The sequence below is a fragment of the Heteronotia binoei genome, chromosome 1 (assembly GCF_032191835.1).
Source record: "Heteronotia binoei isolate CCM8104 ecotype False Entrance Well chromosome 1, APGP_CSIRO_Hbin_v1, whole genome shotgun sequence".
Taxonomy (NCBI): Eukaryota; Metazoa; Chordata; class Lepidosauria; order Squamata; family Gekkonidae; genus Heteronotia; species Heteronotia binoei.
Genome location: NC_083223.1, coordinates 8,375,911 through 8,392,918, shown reverse-complemented (window position 1 = coordinate 8,392,918; position 17,008 = coordinate 8,375,911). Strand labels below are relative to the sequence as shown.

General features: G+C 49.0%; 1 protein-coding gene across 1 annotated transcript in view; it reads left to right on the top strand.

Moving 5' to 3' along the window:
• Positions 1-16,682, top strand: part of PELI1 (pellino E3 ubiquitin protein ligase 1) — a 147,708-nt gene extending 131,026 nt beyond the window's left edge. Inside the window, exons 4-7 of the mRNA XM_060230641.1 lie at positions 1,688-1,789; positions 10,682-10,879; positions 11,491-11,679; positions 15,099-16,682. Of these exons, the coding sequence (XP_060086624.1) occupies positions 1,688-1,789; positions 10,682-10,879; positions 11,491-11,679; positions 15,099-15,665 (1,056 nt within the window). The 3' untranslated portion in view covers positions 15,666-16,682. The remainder of the gene's footprint in view (positions 1-1,687; positions 1,790-10,681; positions 10,880-11,490; positions 11,680-15,098) is intronic.
• Positions 16,683-17,008: the final 326 nt, after the last annotated feature.

Genomic DNA, 17,008 nt, shown 5'->3' with positions numbered 1-17,008 from the left:
TCATAACAACCCGCCCTCCTCCCCGCTGTCTCCCTGAGGGTAATAGCTGTGAGGAACGGGGGAGAAAAGGCCTGTGTCAGCCATCACATTCTGTGCCTCATCGGTTCTGCCCGGTGTTTAATCATCCCGAGCAACTTAATCACTCAATGTGTCTGGGCCGACATATGGCCAGCAGTAGGCATGACTAATGCGCCCGTCGTCTCGTAGCAACATGCGTTCTCTTGCAGAGCACCAAGTATGACCAGTTCAGTCTGTTCTGTTGGGTAGATCAGTCATGCGCTTAAAAAACAAAAGAAGTGATTTCTGGGTAATTCGTAGTTGTGAAGTGACACACCTGCACCTAATTAGCATGGGTAAGTTCAGGCTTTCAGCAAGCTCAACAAGAGACTGATAATACAAGCTTTCTAGCTACATGCTTTGTAGATATGTCCCAGGAGTGATTAGGGGTCTCTGCAGAAGCCCCTATGCAGTAGGGGTGGAACCCCTATCTATAGTTAAAGGGCAACCAATTTGGAGTATTAATAGAGACATTTTCCCCTTCTGTGGAATGAGGAAGAGCCCTGGTGGATCAGGCCAGAGGTTTCTTTAGTCCACCATTTAGTGGCCATCTAAGATAACAAGGGCCAGCCTAGGGAGGGACGATGGCTCAGTGGCAGAGCATCCGCTTGGTAAGCAGAAGGTCCCAGGTTCAATCTCCGGCATCTCCAGGCAAGGGAGTCCAGGCAAGTAGGCGTGAAAAACCTCAGCTTGAGACCCTGGAGAGGGCTGCCAGTCTCCGTAGACGATACTGATTTGGATGGACCCAGGATCTGATTCAGTAGAAGGCAGCTTCATATGTTCATATGGTATAGTGGTTAAGGGGTCAGAACAGGGTGTGCAAGGGCCCAGATTCAAACCCCTGCAATGCTGTGGAAGTTTGCTGGATAACTTTGACTCGGTCAGATATTCCCAGTCTCCTCCACCTCACAGATTTGCACTGGAGCCACCATAGTAGATGGAGATAGGAGAAGTGAAACTCTTGCCAAGATTTGTTCTGGGCCAGACTTTGGGACACAATGGTCCTTCTAGAAATGCTGGCAGGGTGGGGGGGGGGCATTATTCAGGAGTGTTTGAAATAAGCGCTGCCCATTTCATTACTCCCCACATGAAACCTCTTTAAAACAGCAATACTGGCAACATTGTAGGTGGGTTTACTGGCAGCGTTTGCTTCTTTTTTGATGAATAAATTCTTTGTGATTATTATAAATGTAGGGAAGAAAATACTCAAATATTAGGTAGGTAGGTAGCATCTAAAAGAGCCCCGCGGTGCAGAGTAGTAAGCTGCAGTACTGCAGTCCAAGCTCTGCTCGCGACCTGAGTTCGATCCCAGTGAAAGCTGGGTTCAGGTAGCTGGCTCCGGGTTGACTCAGCCTTCCATCCTTCCGAGGTCGGTCAAATGAGTATCCAGCTTGCTGGGGGTAAAGTATAGATGACCAGGGGAAGGCAATGGCAAACCACCTTGTAAAAAGTCTGCCAAGAAAACGTCATGAGGTGACGTCACCCCAGGGGTCGGTAACAACCCAGTGCTTGCACAGGGGACTACCTTTACCTAGATAGCATCTGTTGTGTAGGGCCAAAGGCTGTTATACTTAGAATGCCATAAGGGAACACAGATAAACTGCAAATATGCTTCTCTTCTTTTCAACAGGCAATAAGTAACAAGGACCAGCATAGTATATCCTACACCTTGTCTCGAGTTCAAACGGTGGTGGTTGAATACACACATGACAGCAATACGGATATGTTTCAGGTAAGGGGCATAGGCACAAATTCCTGCTGTTGTGATATTTTCTCACCTGGACTTCAGCAAACCACTCCCCCATCTATATACTTTCTGTGTGGTCTGAGCCAGGGTGGCTTGGCCTGGGTGTTGGCATCAGAAGCAGGCACAGTAAGCGAGGAAGGAATCTCACGTCTTAGTTATAGTCTTCTCCAGGGCTTTTTTTGGTAGAAAATGCCCAGCAGGAACTCATGTGCATGTTAGGCCGCACCCCCTGATGGCACCATTGTTTCACACAGGGCATTTTTGTAGGGGGAAGCCCAGCAGGAATTCATTTGCATGTTAGGCCACACCCCCTGATGCCACCATTGTTTCACACAGGGCATTTTTGTAGGAAAAGGCCCGGCAGAGACTCATTTGCAAACTAGACCATACCCCCTTATGCCAAGCCAGCCGGAATTGCGTTCCTGCTCAAAAAATGCCTCGATTGACATACTTAGTTATCACTGTCGAGCCTCTAGTGCGGGGGGGGGGGGGCAAACATGCTTAACCTAAGAGCCACATAGAATAAACATCAGCTGTCTGAAAGCTGCAAGACATGAATGGCCGATGCCTGAGAGCTTCAAGGAAGGAAGGCAAATAGATGGGGGATGGAGAGGTGGAAAGAAAGCAACTTTAACTATAAATGTATTCTCCAAGCTGCCGGCTGGCTTGGCTTGCAGGAGTGATTTAAGGAGACAAATGCTTTCTTAGAGCTTTGCCGATGGGGCGGTGGGGGCTCTGAGAGCCACACAGTGAGTGCAAAAGAGCCAGATGTGGCTCCCGAGCCAAAGTTTGGCCACCCCTGCTCTAGTGCGTAGCTGAGTCGTCGTCCACATCAGATTTGACACTATCCAGCTTGGGCTCAATATGAGTTGGGAGTGCCCCGCTTGCTACGGCACACTAATTGTCTCCTTTTACGCGTTGGTGTACTTTGACCGTTCATCACCAGCTGGGAGTGGTCGACGCCCGCTCTGACGGGATCTCTTGCACTTGAGCGCTACAATGCCGCGTAATACACCTACATGGTGGAATGATGGGCCTTCTGACCTCACACTTTCTTTTTCCCACACCCTCTCTCGGCTGTATTAGTGTGCGTGTGCGTGTGTGTGTGTGTACCCAGATGAATTTGGGCCTCTGACAGGGTCATTTCGTAGAAAAAGAGGTGCCAGAGCTCATTAGCACAGCTCATTGGCACATGCCACACACCCCCTGACATCACCAGAAAGTGTACTCAATTATATCGGCTCAGCGTCTACCTTAAAATGCTTCTTGGATTAGAATGGTCATCATAAAACCTTCCTCCCATCATACTTTTTTCAATGGCTTTCTCCTATGTGGCCAGAGCGGCACGAGGAAGATTTCTATCTGTCTGCTTTAGATGTTGGTTATTTTCCCTTTTTTTTTTTTGGTGGGGGAAAATATAGGAAAGTTTGTCAAAACTTAAGAGCGCAGCCAAATTCTCCCAGGGGGTTTGAACGATGGGGCCCAGAAGCAAGTATTGGGGGGAGGTAAGAAAGAAAGAGCACAATAAAATTCAGAGGTTCCGGAGCTCTGCTCCCATGAGCTCCTGCCCAAAATGAGGCCTGGGATATAGCAATGTTCCCTCTAAGCTCTAGAGTTTTGTGAGCAAAAATTCTACTTTGTGAGCTACTGGCCTTAATGTTGTGAGCCGCTGCATCAATTAGTCTGCTCTGGGGTCATCCTTCCTGAGCTAAGACAAGAATGTGTGAGCTGGAGGCTAAAAATTTGTGCGCTAGCTCACGCTAATTCAGCTTAGAGGGAACACTGGATATGGAGTCATGGAAGTTCAGTCCATAAATTATGCTTTAAGGGTTCCAGTAGACTCTTCGTTACGGCTGCAGTTGAGTGACATGGCTAGGGTTGCCAATCCCCAGGTGGGGGCAGGGGATCCCCCGGTTTGGAGGCCCTCCCCCCGCTTCAGGGTCGTCAGAAAGCGGGGGGAGGGGAGGGAAATGTCTGCTGGGAACTCTGTTATTCCCGATGGAGATTTATTCCCATAGAAAATCATGGAGAATTGATCTGCGGGTATCTGGGGCTGTGGCGGGGGGCTGTTTTTTGGGATAGAGGCACCAAATTTTCAGTATAGCATCTAGTGCCTCTCCCCAAAATACCCTCCAAGTTTCAAAAAGATTGGACCGGGGGGTCCAATTCTATGAGCCCCAAAAGAAGGCGCCCCTATCCTTCATGATTTCCTATGGAAGGAAAAAATTGAAAAGGTGTGCCGTCCCTTTAAATGTGATGGCCAGAACTCCCTTTGGAGTTCAATTCTGCTTGTCACAGCCTTGATCTTGGCTCCACCCCTAATGTCTCCTGGCTCCACCCCTAAAGTATCCTGGCTCCACCCCCAGAGTCCCCAGATATTTCTTGAATTGGACTTGGCAACCCTAGACATGGCTACTCCTCGGAGATAGTTTTACAGAGGAGCGGTTACAGTCTTGCAGTAGAACTGCTCAGTTCCGTTCCAACAGCACCTTAGAGACTGACAATTTTGGTTTGGAAGGGGGTGGGGTATGAAGTTTTGAGAGTCTTCAGACAAAGGGAGTTTTGACACTGGAGATCTTGTATGTATTTATTTTATTTATTTATTGTTTTTATGTATTTATATTAGCCAGGGCCCAGCAGGAACTCCTTTGCATATTAGGCCACACCCCCTGATATCAGGCCAGCCGGAACTGCGTTAACATGAGATGCCTGAGAGCTTCAAGGAAGGCAGGCAAATAGATGGGGGGATGGAGAGGTGGAAAGAAAGCAACTTTAACTTTAAATGTATTCTCCAAGCTGCCAGCCCTGATTTTAGTTTGGTGTAGTGGTTAAGTGTGCGGTCTCTTATCTGGGAGAACTGGGTTTGATTCCCCACTCCTCCACTTGCACCGCTGGCATGGCCTTGGGTCAGCCATAGCTCTGGCAGAGGTTGTCCTTGAAAGGGCAGCTGCTGTGAGAGCCCTCTCCAGCCCCACCCACCTCACAGGGTGTTTGTTGTGGGGGAGGAAGGTAAAGGAGATTGTAAGCCGCTCTGAGACTCTTCGAGTGGAGGGCGGGATATAAATCCAATATCTTCTTCTTCTTCTTCTTCTAGTTATTCAATATAACCCGCACCCTCTCCTCGACAGAGGGGAGTTCACAGCGTACAGCAACATAAGCATTAAAGCGTGAACAGATGGTAACTCCTATATATGCAATACAATACAATCTTGTTGGTCTCCAGCAGGGGTGGAATTCTTGCATATTAGGCCACGCCCCCTGTTGCAGCCAATCCCCCAAGAGCTTACAACAAAGAACCTTGTAAACTCTCGGAGGATTGGCTACATCAGGTGGGCGTGGCCTAATGTGCAAAGGAGCTCCTGCTAGAATTACACCCCTGGTCTCCAGCTTCATGGCCTAACCCTCCTCTAAAGATATGTGCGGCGGCATACGTAGGATTACTCTTTTATCCGCTGAACAGCCTTGGGAGGTAGGATCAGAGAAGAGAGTGTGACTGGCCTAGGGTCATCCCAGAGAGCTTCCTAGTTGAGCAAGCTTATAATCTAGATTTCCCTCATCAAGATCCAAAGAGCTACCCAGCCTAACACGTTGTTCCAGTGCATTTCAGTCTCATAAGCCAAATTGCATTGCCCTTTTTCATTTATAATTGTTAATTACTTGTGCCCACAGTCTGTGGGGCCACCGATATTAGTATGGACATATGAAGCTGCCTTATACTGAATCAGACCTTCTTGGGTCCATCAAAGTCAGTATTGTCTACTCAGACTGGCAGCGGCTCTCCAGGGTCTCAAGCTGAGGTTTTTAACACCTATTTGCCTGGACCCTTTTTTGGAGATGCTGGGGATTGAACCTGGGACCTTCTGCTTCCCAAGCAGATGCTCTACCACTGAGCCACCGTCCCTCCCCTATGTAGGGTTGCAAGCCCCCAGGTCCCAAGGGGGTTCCCCCACCGGGCTTTGGCTTTGAGGAAAGCCCACCCCCAAACAGTGACGTTGCTGCATGATGGTCCCGATGCGATGACATCACTTCCGGGTGACATTGCTCCGAGGACGTCGCACTGCGAAACTCTCGTTTTTGAGGAAGAAGATGATATTGGATTTATATCCCACCTTATACTCGGAATCTCAGAGTCTTAGAGCAGCTCACAGTCTCCTTTACCTTCCCCCCCCCCTTCCAGAACAGACGCCCTGTGAGGTAGGTGGGGCTGAGAGAGCTCTCCCAGAAACTGTCTTTTCAAGGACAACTCCTGTGAGAGCTATGGCTGATCTATGGCCATTCCAGCAGGTGCCAGTGGAGGAGTGGGGAATCAAACCCGGTTCTCCCAGATAAGAGTCCGCGCACTTAACTACTACACCAAACTGGTTTTGAAGCCAAAAAACCCATAGAGTTTTTGCCCCAAAACCAGAGCATCTCACGTGACATCGGCGACACGATGATGTCGCTTTTGGGTGACATCGTTGTGTGGAGGACATCCTGCCCAGGGCTCTCTTTGTAGCAGGAACTCCTTTGCATATTAGGCCACACCCCACTCATGTAGCCAATCCTCCAGGCGCTTACAGGGCTCTTCTTACAGGGCCTACTGTAAGCTCTTGGAGGGTTGGCTACATCAGGGGGTGTGGCCTAATATGCACAGGAGTTCCAGTTACAAAAAGAGCCCTGGTCTTTACCCATCTCTGGAATGCCTCCCAATTCCCTGCTGCTATAGCAAGGGGAAGTGGCAAGCAACCCTATGGGCATTCCCCATCTTGCCTTTAAAAACAGTATTGGCACTTCCTTCTTCTGTTATCTCAGTCTTCTGGGAAGGCTTTATGGACCATTTTTATAGGCGCTAAAGAAGTTTAAATATTGAAACAGCACAGCCCTTTAGGCCTTCTTCAACAGCACCATAAACTATTGCATGATTCAGCAGCAGCATAAAAGTAGCCTAGCTCTTTAAAAAAACAAAATGAAATTAAATTTTAGTCTCGAATGCCCCAAAGAAGGCTTCCCTTGCCTCCACCAAGAGGCAAATGAGGAAGTCGCACAAGCCCCCAGATGAAGTAAATTGTGCACTGGGGCTATCACGGAAAAGGCCCTGCTGGCAGATGCTGTTCTTGCATGCACTTGAGGCAGTATTCTGAGACGATCTTTGTTGGCAGATATTAAGAAGCAGAAGCTCTTGCTCAACGGTAGAAGCTTCTGGAGATGATCTGGATGTAGATAGTTTGAAGCAGGGGTGGCCAAACTTGCTTAACATAAGAGCCACATAGAATAAATGTCATATGTTTGAGAGCCACAAGATATGAACATCAGATGTTTTGAGAGCAGGCAGGCAGGCAGGAAGGAAGGCATATGGGGGAGGGAGAGGTGGAAAGAAAGCAACTTTAACCTTAAATGCTTTCTCCAAGCCAGCCGGTGGGGCAGTGGGGGCTAGGGTTGCCAAGTCCAATTTAAGAAATATCTGGGGACTTTGGGGGTGGAGCCAGGAGACTTTGGGGGTGGAGTCAGGAGACATTAGGGGTGGAGCCAAGATCAAGGCTGTGACAAGCATAATTGAACTCCAAAGGGAGTTCTGGCCATCACATTTAAAGGGACGGCACACCTTTAATTGACAAAACAGATCTTTCTACAAACCTGAGAATGGTATGCAGAAAAATCAGAAAGCTAAAGAAAAATACTCTGGGTGGTTTGTGGCCATTGCTAGGCAATCACAACACTATTGCCAGGTAAAGCCTTGGTTTCTCTCAGTAAAAGCACTGGGACAAGGCAGCACTCTTTCCAGGGCTGTTTGGCCTTTGAGAGAGGACTCATCATGATCAGACCTGTAATAAATCCCTAGTCCAAGGGTGTTTGCTTAATGGGGCTGCAGAACACAAAATTACAAAATCCTGACAATGTGAACCTTCACTCACCAGTCTGGTAAGGTGCCACCAACCCCTTTTACCATCCCAACAGTCAGAAGACAAGAGGCAAACTTCTAACCTTCCTGGAACTAAACAAGAAAGTCAGCCCTGCAAGGTTGGACACTTGCAAAAATGAGTTTCCACAAACAATTAAACTGTAGGCAAGCACTTGGCCTAGGAACTGAAATTAGGATTGAAGCCACTTGAGCACAAAAGTTCACAAATATAATTAAAAATAGATTTATTTAAAGTGTGCAAGAATATTTCAAAAGAGAACAAGCAGCAGGAAATCAGATCAATAAAGTTATTTGTATGAGACTAACTACACAAAAATACAAATTGCAAGATGTTACCATTCCAAAGTTGCTCAGCAAGCAAAGTCTGTCTCCAGAGTTTGCATGGGCAGAGTGTCTGATCCATGTCAAGTAGTTTTCAAAGAATGCATCCAAAATCAAGGAGCAAGAAGCTACTCATGCCTTGCCAGTTGTGAACTGCTAATTGAAAACGCTAACACTGAAGATGGGATCCAACGTGGTTTGGGTCTGTAAGGAGTGGAAAGTGGTCTAAAGGCCCCACCAGCGTGACTACCGCCAGGCCAGCCAGGGACACTCACCTGCTGCTGCTGCCGCGGGAGACTGCCGCCCGAGTGGAGTGGAGCGGCGCCGATAAGGGCGCGACGGCGCCAACGCCAGGCCAGCCAGGGACACTCACCTGCTGCTGCTGCCGCCGCGGGAGACTGCCACCCGTTCGGAGTGCAGCAGAGTGCAGCGGCAGCGAGGAGGGCGCGACGGCGCCAACGCCAGGCCAGCCAGGGACACTCACCTGCTGCTGCTGCCGCCGCGGGAGACTGCCACCCGTTCGGAGTGCAGCAGAGTGCAGCGGCAGCGAGGAGGGCGCGACGGCGCCAACGCCAGGCCAGCCAGGGACACTCACCTGCTGCTGCTGCCGCCGCCGCGGGAGACTGCCGCCCGAGCCCGAGGAGGGCGCGACGGCGCCAATGCCAGGCCAGCCAGGGGACACTCACCTGCTGCTGCTGCCGCCGCCGCGGGAGACTGCCGCCCGAGCGGATGTGCAGCGGCAGCGAGGAGGGCGCGACGGCGCAACGCCAGGCCAGCCAGGGACACTCACCTGCTGCTGCTGCCGCCGCCGCGGGAGGACTGCCGCCCGAGCGGAGTGCAGCGGCACCGAGGAGGGCGCGACGGCGCCAATGCCAGGCCAGCCAGGGACACTCACCTGCTGCTGCTGCCGTCGCCGCGGGAGACTGCCGCCCGAGCGGAGTGCAGCGGAGTGCAGCGGCACCGAGAGGGCGCGACGGCGCCACGCCAGGCTAGCTTCCCCTTCTCCCACTTCCGTTTTTTTAGGGAGCGGGGGAAAAGGCTGGAAAACCTGGGGTCCCCCGCCAGGGCGGGAGGGTTGGCAGCCCTAGTGGGGGCTTTGAGAGCCACACAATTTGTGTGAAAGAGCCACATGTGGCTCCCGAGCCGCAGTTTGGGCACGTCTGGTTTTAAAGCTTTCAAGGACAAAATCAGCACTTGAATTGTGCTAGAAACATGCAGGTAGCCAGAGAAGTTGTTCAAGTTTCAGCGTTGTTTACTCCAGATGAAAGGGTGGGTCGCAACGTTTTGAAGTAATTGCAGTTTTCAGACAGCCTCCAAGGGGCAACCCCACATACAGTGCATTACAGTAGCTCTGATCTACAAATCACCAAGACGTGGTTAACAATAGTTCCTTTCCGTTTTAGATTTTGGGTGCGACTGGCTTTATCGATCGATTGATTTCGTTCCTCTCCACCCTTATCCCTTGTGAGGGCTAAAACTAACGTACATTGTTTTCATCTCTTCCATCCTTATCCTCACAACACCCTTTGAGGTAGGGGAAGCTGAGAGTGTACGATTGGCCGAAGCTCAGCTAGCGAGCTTCCATGGCAGAATGGGGATTTGAACTTCGGGTCTCGTGGATCCTGGTCTGGTACTTTAGCCATTATGTCATTGGGGCTCTCCTAACTGTGAAAGACAAGGCTCTTTCACATAGACTAGCGCACTTCCAATCCACTTCCAATGCACTTTGCAACTAGGTTTTGCCGTGTGACGTGGCAGCATCCACTCGCAAATGGTCGCTGAAGCGGATTGAAACTGCATTCTTCAGTAGGTGTAAAAGCACCTAAAATTTGGTAAACTAACCAGGAGCAGGGTTCCCTCTAAGCTGAGTTAGTGTGAGTTAGCTCACTGTTTTTTAGCCTCCGGCTCACACATTTTTGTCCTAGCTCAGGAAAAATGGCCCCAGAGCAAACTAATTTATGCAGTAGAGTGCAATAGCTCAAACTAACTTATGCAGTGGACTGCAATAGCTCAAACTAATTTATGCAGTGGAGTGCAATAGCTCAAACTAACTTATGCAGTGGACTGAAATAGCTCAAACTAATTTATGCAGTGGAGTGCAATAGCTCAAACTAACTTATGCAGTGGAGTGCAATAGCTCAAACTAATTTATGCAGTGGAGTGCAATAGCTCAAACTAACTTATGCAGTAGAGTGCAATAGCTCAAACTAACTTATGTAGTGGACTGCGGTAGCTCAAACTAATTTATGCAGTGGAGTGCAATAGCTCAAACTAACTTATGCAGTGGAGTGCAATAGCTCAAACTAATTTATGCAGTGGAGTGCAATAGCTCAAACTAACTTATGCAGTAGAGTGCAATAGCTCAAACTAACTTATGCAGTAGAGTGCAATAGCTCATTAAGTAGAATTTTTGCTCACAAGACTTCACAACTTAGAGGCAGCATTGGCCAGAAGTATAAGAAAGCGACTCGCTGCAACCACACAATTGGAAATAAAATAGTACTATGGTCAGATGAAAATAGTAGTTGAAGACTCGGGTGTAGCTGGATGAATGATAAAGATTGGTATATTTGACTAGTCCTTGTTTCGCAGTCGTCCAGAAGCTCCTGTTTCTCGCTTATTTGTCTCATGAATCCGTTTGTTTTCATTTTTACCAGATTGGCCGATCCACAGAAAGCCCAATCGATTTCGTCGTGACCGATACTGTTCCCGGAAGCCAAAGCAATTCGGAGACTCAGTCCGTGCAAAGCACCATCTCGAGGTTCGCCTGCAGGATCATCTGTGAACGCAACCCGCCTTTCACGGCGAGGATCTACGCTGCTGGATTTGACTCCTCCAAGAACATTTTTCTAGGGGTAAGGAGCTGGGCGCGTCTGTCGTTTGCTTCCCGAAAGATCTGCAATTGAGATTGGATTCCAAGAGGCTCAGTGGTAGAGCATCTGCTGGGTAAGCGGAAGGTCCCAGGTTCAGTCCCCAGCATCTCCAACTAAAAAGGCTCCTGGCAAATAAACACATTTAAGGTTGCTTTCCTTCCTCCACCTCCCCCTATTTTCCTTCCTCCCTCGCTCCCTTCCTTCCTTCCTCCCTCCCTCCCTTCTTTCCTCCCTCTCTTCTTCCCTTCCTCCCTTTCTTTCTTTCTTCCTCCCTCCCTCCCTCCCTTCCTTCCTCCCTTCCTTCCTCCCTCCCTTCCTCTCTCGCTCCCTTCCTTCCTTCCTCCTTCCCTTCTTCCCTCCCTCCCTCTCTTGCAGCTCTCAAACATCTGATGCATATTCTATATGGCTCTTATGTTAAGCAAGTTTGCCCCCCCCCTCTTCCAACCCCTTTTGTTAAGCCTTCTTGCATGGGGTTGTGTTTTCTCCCATATTTTTGGTGGCACCCGTCCGATTCAGCATAAGGCAGCTTCACGTGTGAGAATTCTGATGAAGGAATGAATAAAAGTCCCTCAATGTTGACGCTCTCCTTGCAGGAGAAAGCAGCTAAGTGGAAGACCTCCGACGGGCAAATGGACGGGCTGACCACCAACGGAGTCCTCGTCATGCACCCGCGGAACGGGTTCACTGAAGACTCCAAGCCAGGGGTGTGGAGGGAGATATCTGTCTGCGGGAATGTCTTCAGCCTCCGCGAAACAAGATCGGCTCAGCAGAGGGGCAAAATGGTAAGGAATAGCAGGTTTGCACAACCCTCCCGCGGGTTTCCTGGCACTGCCCAGCAACCCTACTGCTAAAGCAGGGGTGTCGAACTCATTTGTTATGAGGGCCGGATCTGATATAAATGAGAGCTTGTTGGGCCAGGCCATGTTTATTCCTATTTAAGATTTGGTAGCAGAGATATAAACTTTATAAAGGACATAAACACAATTAAAGATTTTTTAAGAACTTTAAATATGCTTAAAACGTTAGCACTTGTTGGTATTAAAGGTGCTTTCTTTGTATCTCTCCCATGGGATCCAGGGAACTGGACAAAGGAAGCTCTGGCTGTTTGCTTCCTCCCTTCCTTCCCTCCAGAGAACCAGGAGGGGGAAGGAAGAGAGGTTTGGATCAGTAGCTTTGCTGTGTGATTGAGAGAACCTGGAAAAAATAAGCCTTGCCTTCCCCCCTTCCTCCCCAAGGGAGGATCCTCAGCCAATGGAGAAAATAGACATTTTGCTCTGTAGTTCCTGTGCGATCGGGCAAGCCTCGCAAAGCAAGCTGTTATGCAGAAGGAAGCGAGAGATAGAGAGAAAGTAGCAGATGACAGCCAATTGCTCAGGGGCCTGATAGGAGCCCTCCGAGGGCCTGATTCCGCCCCCCGGCTGCATGTTTGACCCCCCCTGCTCTAAAGGACCTAGAAAGAGCCATTTCCAAACCACATGTGGCTTCGCTGTGTACCTCTTTGCTTGCCTGGTATGGGATGAATTCCACCAGCCCAGGACAAGACCTGCCCCTCCCTTTGGGGCAGGGGTGGTCCCCCCCCCCGGGCCATCAGTCCACTTTTCCCCCATGATCTTCATGACCAATCCACCCCTGCCAACCAACTATAACCAGTAGGGTTGCCAAGTCCTATTCAAGAAATATCTGGGGATTTTGGGGGTGGAGCCCGGAGACTTTGTGGGTGGAGCCAGGAGTAAGGTTGTTGTGACGAGCATAATTGAACTCCAAAGCGAGTTTTGGCTATCAAACTTATAGGGACCGCACGCCTTTTAAATGCCTTCCCTCCACTGGAAATAATGAAGGATAGGGGCACCTTCTTTGGGGGCTCATAGAATTGAACCCCCTGATTCAATCCTTTTGAAACTTGGGAGGTATTTTGAGAAGAGGCATGGGATGCTATGTGGAAAATGTGATGCTTCTACCCCAAACAACCCCCCCCCCAGAGCCTCAGATACCCACAGATCAATTCATTATACCCTACGGGAATCAGTCTCCATAGGGAATAATGGAGTGCCCAGCGGACATTTCCCTCCTCCCTCTCCTGCTTTCTGATGACCCTGAAATGGGGGGAGGGCCTACAAACCAGGGGATCCCCTGCTCCCACCTGGGGATTGGCAACCCTAACAACCAGGCTAAGACTGATTGTTTATTCCCTCCCATTAGACGAGGGAAATACCTGGAGATTGTGGGGGCGGAGCTGAGGGAAGGCGGGGTTTGGGGAGGGGCGGGATCTCAGCCATAGAGTCCACCCCGCCCCCCCCCCCAAAGCAGCCATTTTCTCCAGGGGAACTGACCTCAGTCATCTGGAGTTCGATTGTAATGCCAAGAGACCCTATGTTAGACGTATCAACCATCTATGCCAGGCTTCCATCTCATAGTTTCTAAGTGAAAGTCCAATGAAGAAGAAGAAGATGATATTGGATTTATACCCCGCCCTCCACTCCGAAGAGTCTCAGAGCGGCTCACAATCTCCTTTCCCTTCCTCCCCCACAACAGACACCCTGGGAGGTGGGTGGGGCTGGAGAGGGCTCTCACAGCAGCTGCCCTTTCAAGGACAACCTCTGCCAGAGCTATGACTGACCCAGGGCCATGCTAGCAGGTGCAAGTGGAGGAGTGGGGAATCAAACCCAGTTCTCCCAGAGATGGGGAGCTCTGTCTGAACCATGGCCATTCCAGCAGGTGCAAGTGGAGGAGTGGGGAATCAAACCCGGTTCTCCCAGATAAGAGAGCTCTGGCTGACCCAAGGCCATTCCAGCAGGTGCAAGTGGAGGAGTGGGGAATCAAACCCGGTTCTCCCAGATAAGAGAGCTCTGGCTGACCCAAGGCCATTCCAGCAGGTGCAAGTGGAGGAGTAGGGAATCAAACCCGGATCTCCCAGATAAGAGTCCGCACACTTAACCACTACACCAAACTGGCTCAATGAAAACGATTATATTGTCCACTAACTAACCAATCGTAACCTTGACCAATAAGAAATGATACTTTTAAAATCCTCAATTGAAGATCTCAGAGACCAAAAAACGCTCCCTTGGCAACAGCAATTAGGCACTGGTTCCCTGCTTGACGGGCTACCGAGAGGCCTGTCAGAAGCAAAACCACCTCACGTCTACCTCATAATTCCACAGTTTCTTAACATTGAATACCTGCTTCATTCGTTTATGCTCTTAGTCTTTTCATATATTTGGTAAAGATCCCTAGAGTATTTTATCTGTTTCTCCAAACAGGAAATGAAAGGTTTAAGCAGATCGGGCGATGCTTTTTAGTGTAGTGAGAGGAAAGTGTGGGTGCATGTATATATATTTATATTTATACACGCACACACATACAATCTCTGTGAAATGTTTGGATTGAATTAAAATATAAATAAAAATTAGGGTGCGCAGCTAGACCGAACGCAGGTTAAAACTCATTATGAGAGATCTACATAATGCACAAGTCTAGCTTGTTTTTCTTGTATTGACACGCTGACAGAGACGTGACAGGGAGGCTAGCTAACTAACACTCGTGAAGCGGTGTTGAAAAAAAAGAAGAAAAAGAACTGAGATTTCCATATACTGGCCTGGAACCAGTGGAAATTTTTCATGGTTTATCCACTCCCATATGCCCTCTAAAATGCTCCTAGGAGACAACAGGGAGAAGTCAGAGGCCCACAGTAGTGAATACTTCTGGCTGTAGAAACCCCCTTAGCAGTGCCTTAGCTAATAGTAACGTGTAGGTTTCCCGTTCCCCAGGCCAGGTTGGGGGATCCCACGCTTTTGGGGGCTTCTGCCCAAACAGCAACTTGTCCCTAATGCAATGACATCACACCAGAAGTGACATCATCACGATGGGGATGTCGTGCAGTGACGCTCTGCTTTTGGGGGCAAAACTCTATGGTTTGAGGGCGAATTTGCAATATCCACATGACCTCATCACGTCATCACCACATCACCTCATCACCACATGAGTTCCCATCACTTCCACATGACCTCATCATGTCAGGGACATCATGTGACATCCATACCCCCCCCCCCCAAATCCCCCCACCAGCATGAAGGTTGGACCTGACAACCCTAAGCATGTCACAGGAAGAATGAAAACACTTAAGGGATTGTTTTCTGATTCTGGTTATCGAAAGCCGTTCATACTTAACTCTGTGAAACCTATGTGTGTGTTCTCCTGCCAGGTTGAAAACGAAACCAACCAACTCCAAGATGGCTCACTGATCGACCTGTGTGGCGCCACCTTGCTGTGGCGCACGGCGGAAGGTCTTTCCCGCACTCCGACGGTGAAACACCTGGAAGCTCTGCGACAGGAAATCAACGCAGCCAGGCCTCAGTGCCCGGTGGGGTTTAACACGCTAGCTTTTCCCAGCATGAAGAGGAAAGATGTCGTCGATGAAAAGCAGCCCTGGGTTTACCTGAACTGTGGCCACGTCCACGGCTACCATAACTGGGGGAACAAAGAAGAGAGAGACGGGAAAGATCGAGAATGTCCCATGTGCCGATCGGTCGGCCCTTATGTGCCTCTCTGGCTTGGGTGTGAAGCTGGGTTTTATGTGGATGCGGGGCCTCCCACTCATGCGTTCAGCCCCTGTGGACACGTCTGCTCGGAAAAGACAACGGCCTATTGGTCCCAAATCCCTCTTCCGCACGGGACCCACACTTTTCACGCAGCCTGCCCATTCTGCGCGCATCAGCTTTCTGGCGAACAAGGCTACATCAGACTTATCTTCCAAGGACCTCTTGACTAACACACGTGATTTGCCCTGGGACACCCTCTAAACTCATAAACATAAGCTAAAGGATTCTGAATTCAAACAGACTGTCATCTTAAATCAACTATATTTCATTCTCTGGGCTTTGGCAGTTCACTTTGAGATGAAGAATACCTTTTTGTTCCTTTCCTTTCCTCCCCTTCTTTTGTAATTTCAGCGCTTAAACTCCTTTGTAGATAATGGAAGACGTTTCTCTGTGAAGAAGAAAGCCATGGAGGCGAGTTGGGGAGTGTCCGGAAGCTGTCCTTGCCCGTCCCTTTTTTTGTGTGACGGGAAAGATTTAAAATCCTTTGCCTTCAGTGTAATGTTTTGAAGAACATGCCTTCGATATCTAAAAAGTCGTCTCCTTTTTTTTCTAAAAGTGTATAATGAAGGGTAAAAGTGATCAGTTCAAAAGGACATTGATTTTACAGTTTTGGATGCAGCCTCTGTGTAAAATAGAGCGTTATGTATAGTAAAACACCCTTTTTTCCCTATTTATCTTTACTATGAAAAAAAAAAATTATCCTAGACGAGTTGGATAGACTAGCGTGGTAGTGGATGTGTAGATTAGCTCTGGATCCGGGAGAGGGTAGGAGAAGGGGGAACTGGTAGGCTGACTTTTTTCAAGAGTCTGAAACAAGATTAAGTTGATAGGGAAAAGAAATGTTTTTGAGCAGAACCGATGCAAGTGACATTGACGTGCTGTTTTTCTTTTTCTACCCAAAAAGTGCTTAACCACATGTCAGGTAATCCAAGTAAAGATTTTTTTCTTCCTTCCTTTTCTTTTCTTTTTTCCCTTCCTCCCTCTTTCTCTGTCTCGTCTAACTGTAAGAAATGAACTGGTCACATGAAATTTACCTGGTATTGGAATATGCAATTTACCCTCGATGAATTTTTTTTTCCCCCTCTCTCTCTGTGTTAACTATTTGGGGGGGGGGGGGAGTGTTGGGTTTTTTGGCATTTGCAACATTGAAAGGGTTTATGTTTATTTAAATAAAACAAAATAACCAAGTTTCCTGGTTGGTGTTTTTGCCCCCCCCCCCCCCCAAAAAAAACACAAAAGTAAGTTGACAAAGAAGATGGCCCAAAAATCCTGTTTAGGTGATTAGAAACAGATATAAGGGGGAATGCTCTAGAGCAGGTGTGTCAAGCATGAGGACTGAGAGCTGGATCAGGCCCCCAGAGGGCTCCTATCAGGCCCACGAGCAACTCACTGTCGTCTGCTTCCTTCTCCCTCTCTCTTGCTTCCTTCTGCATCACAGCTTGCTTTGCCAGGCTTGCTCAATCGCACAGGAGCTACAGAGCAAAGCCTCTATTTTCTCCACTGGCTGATCAGC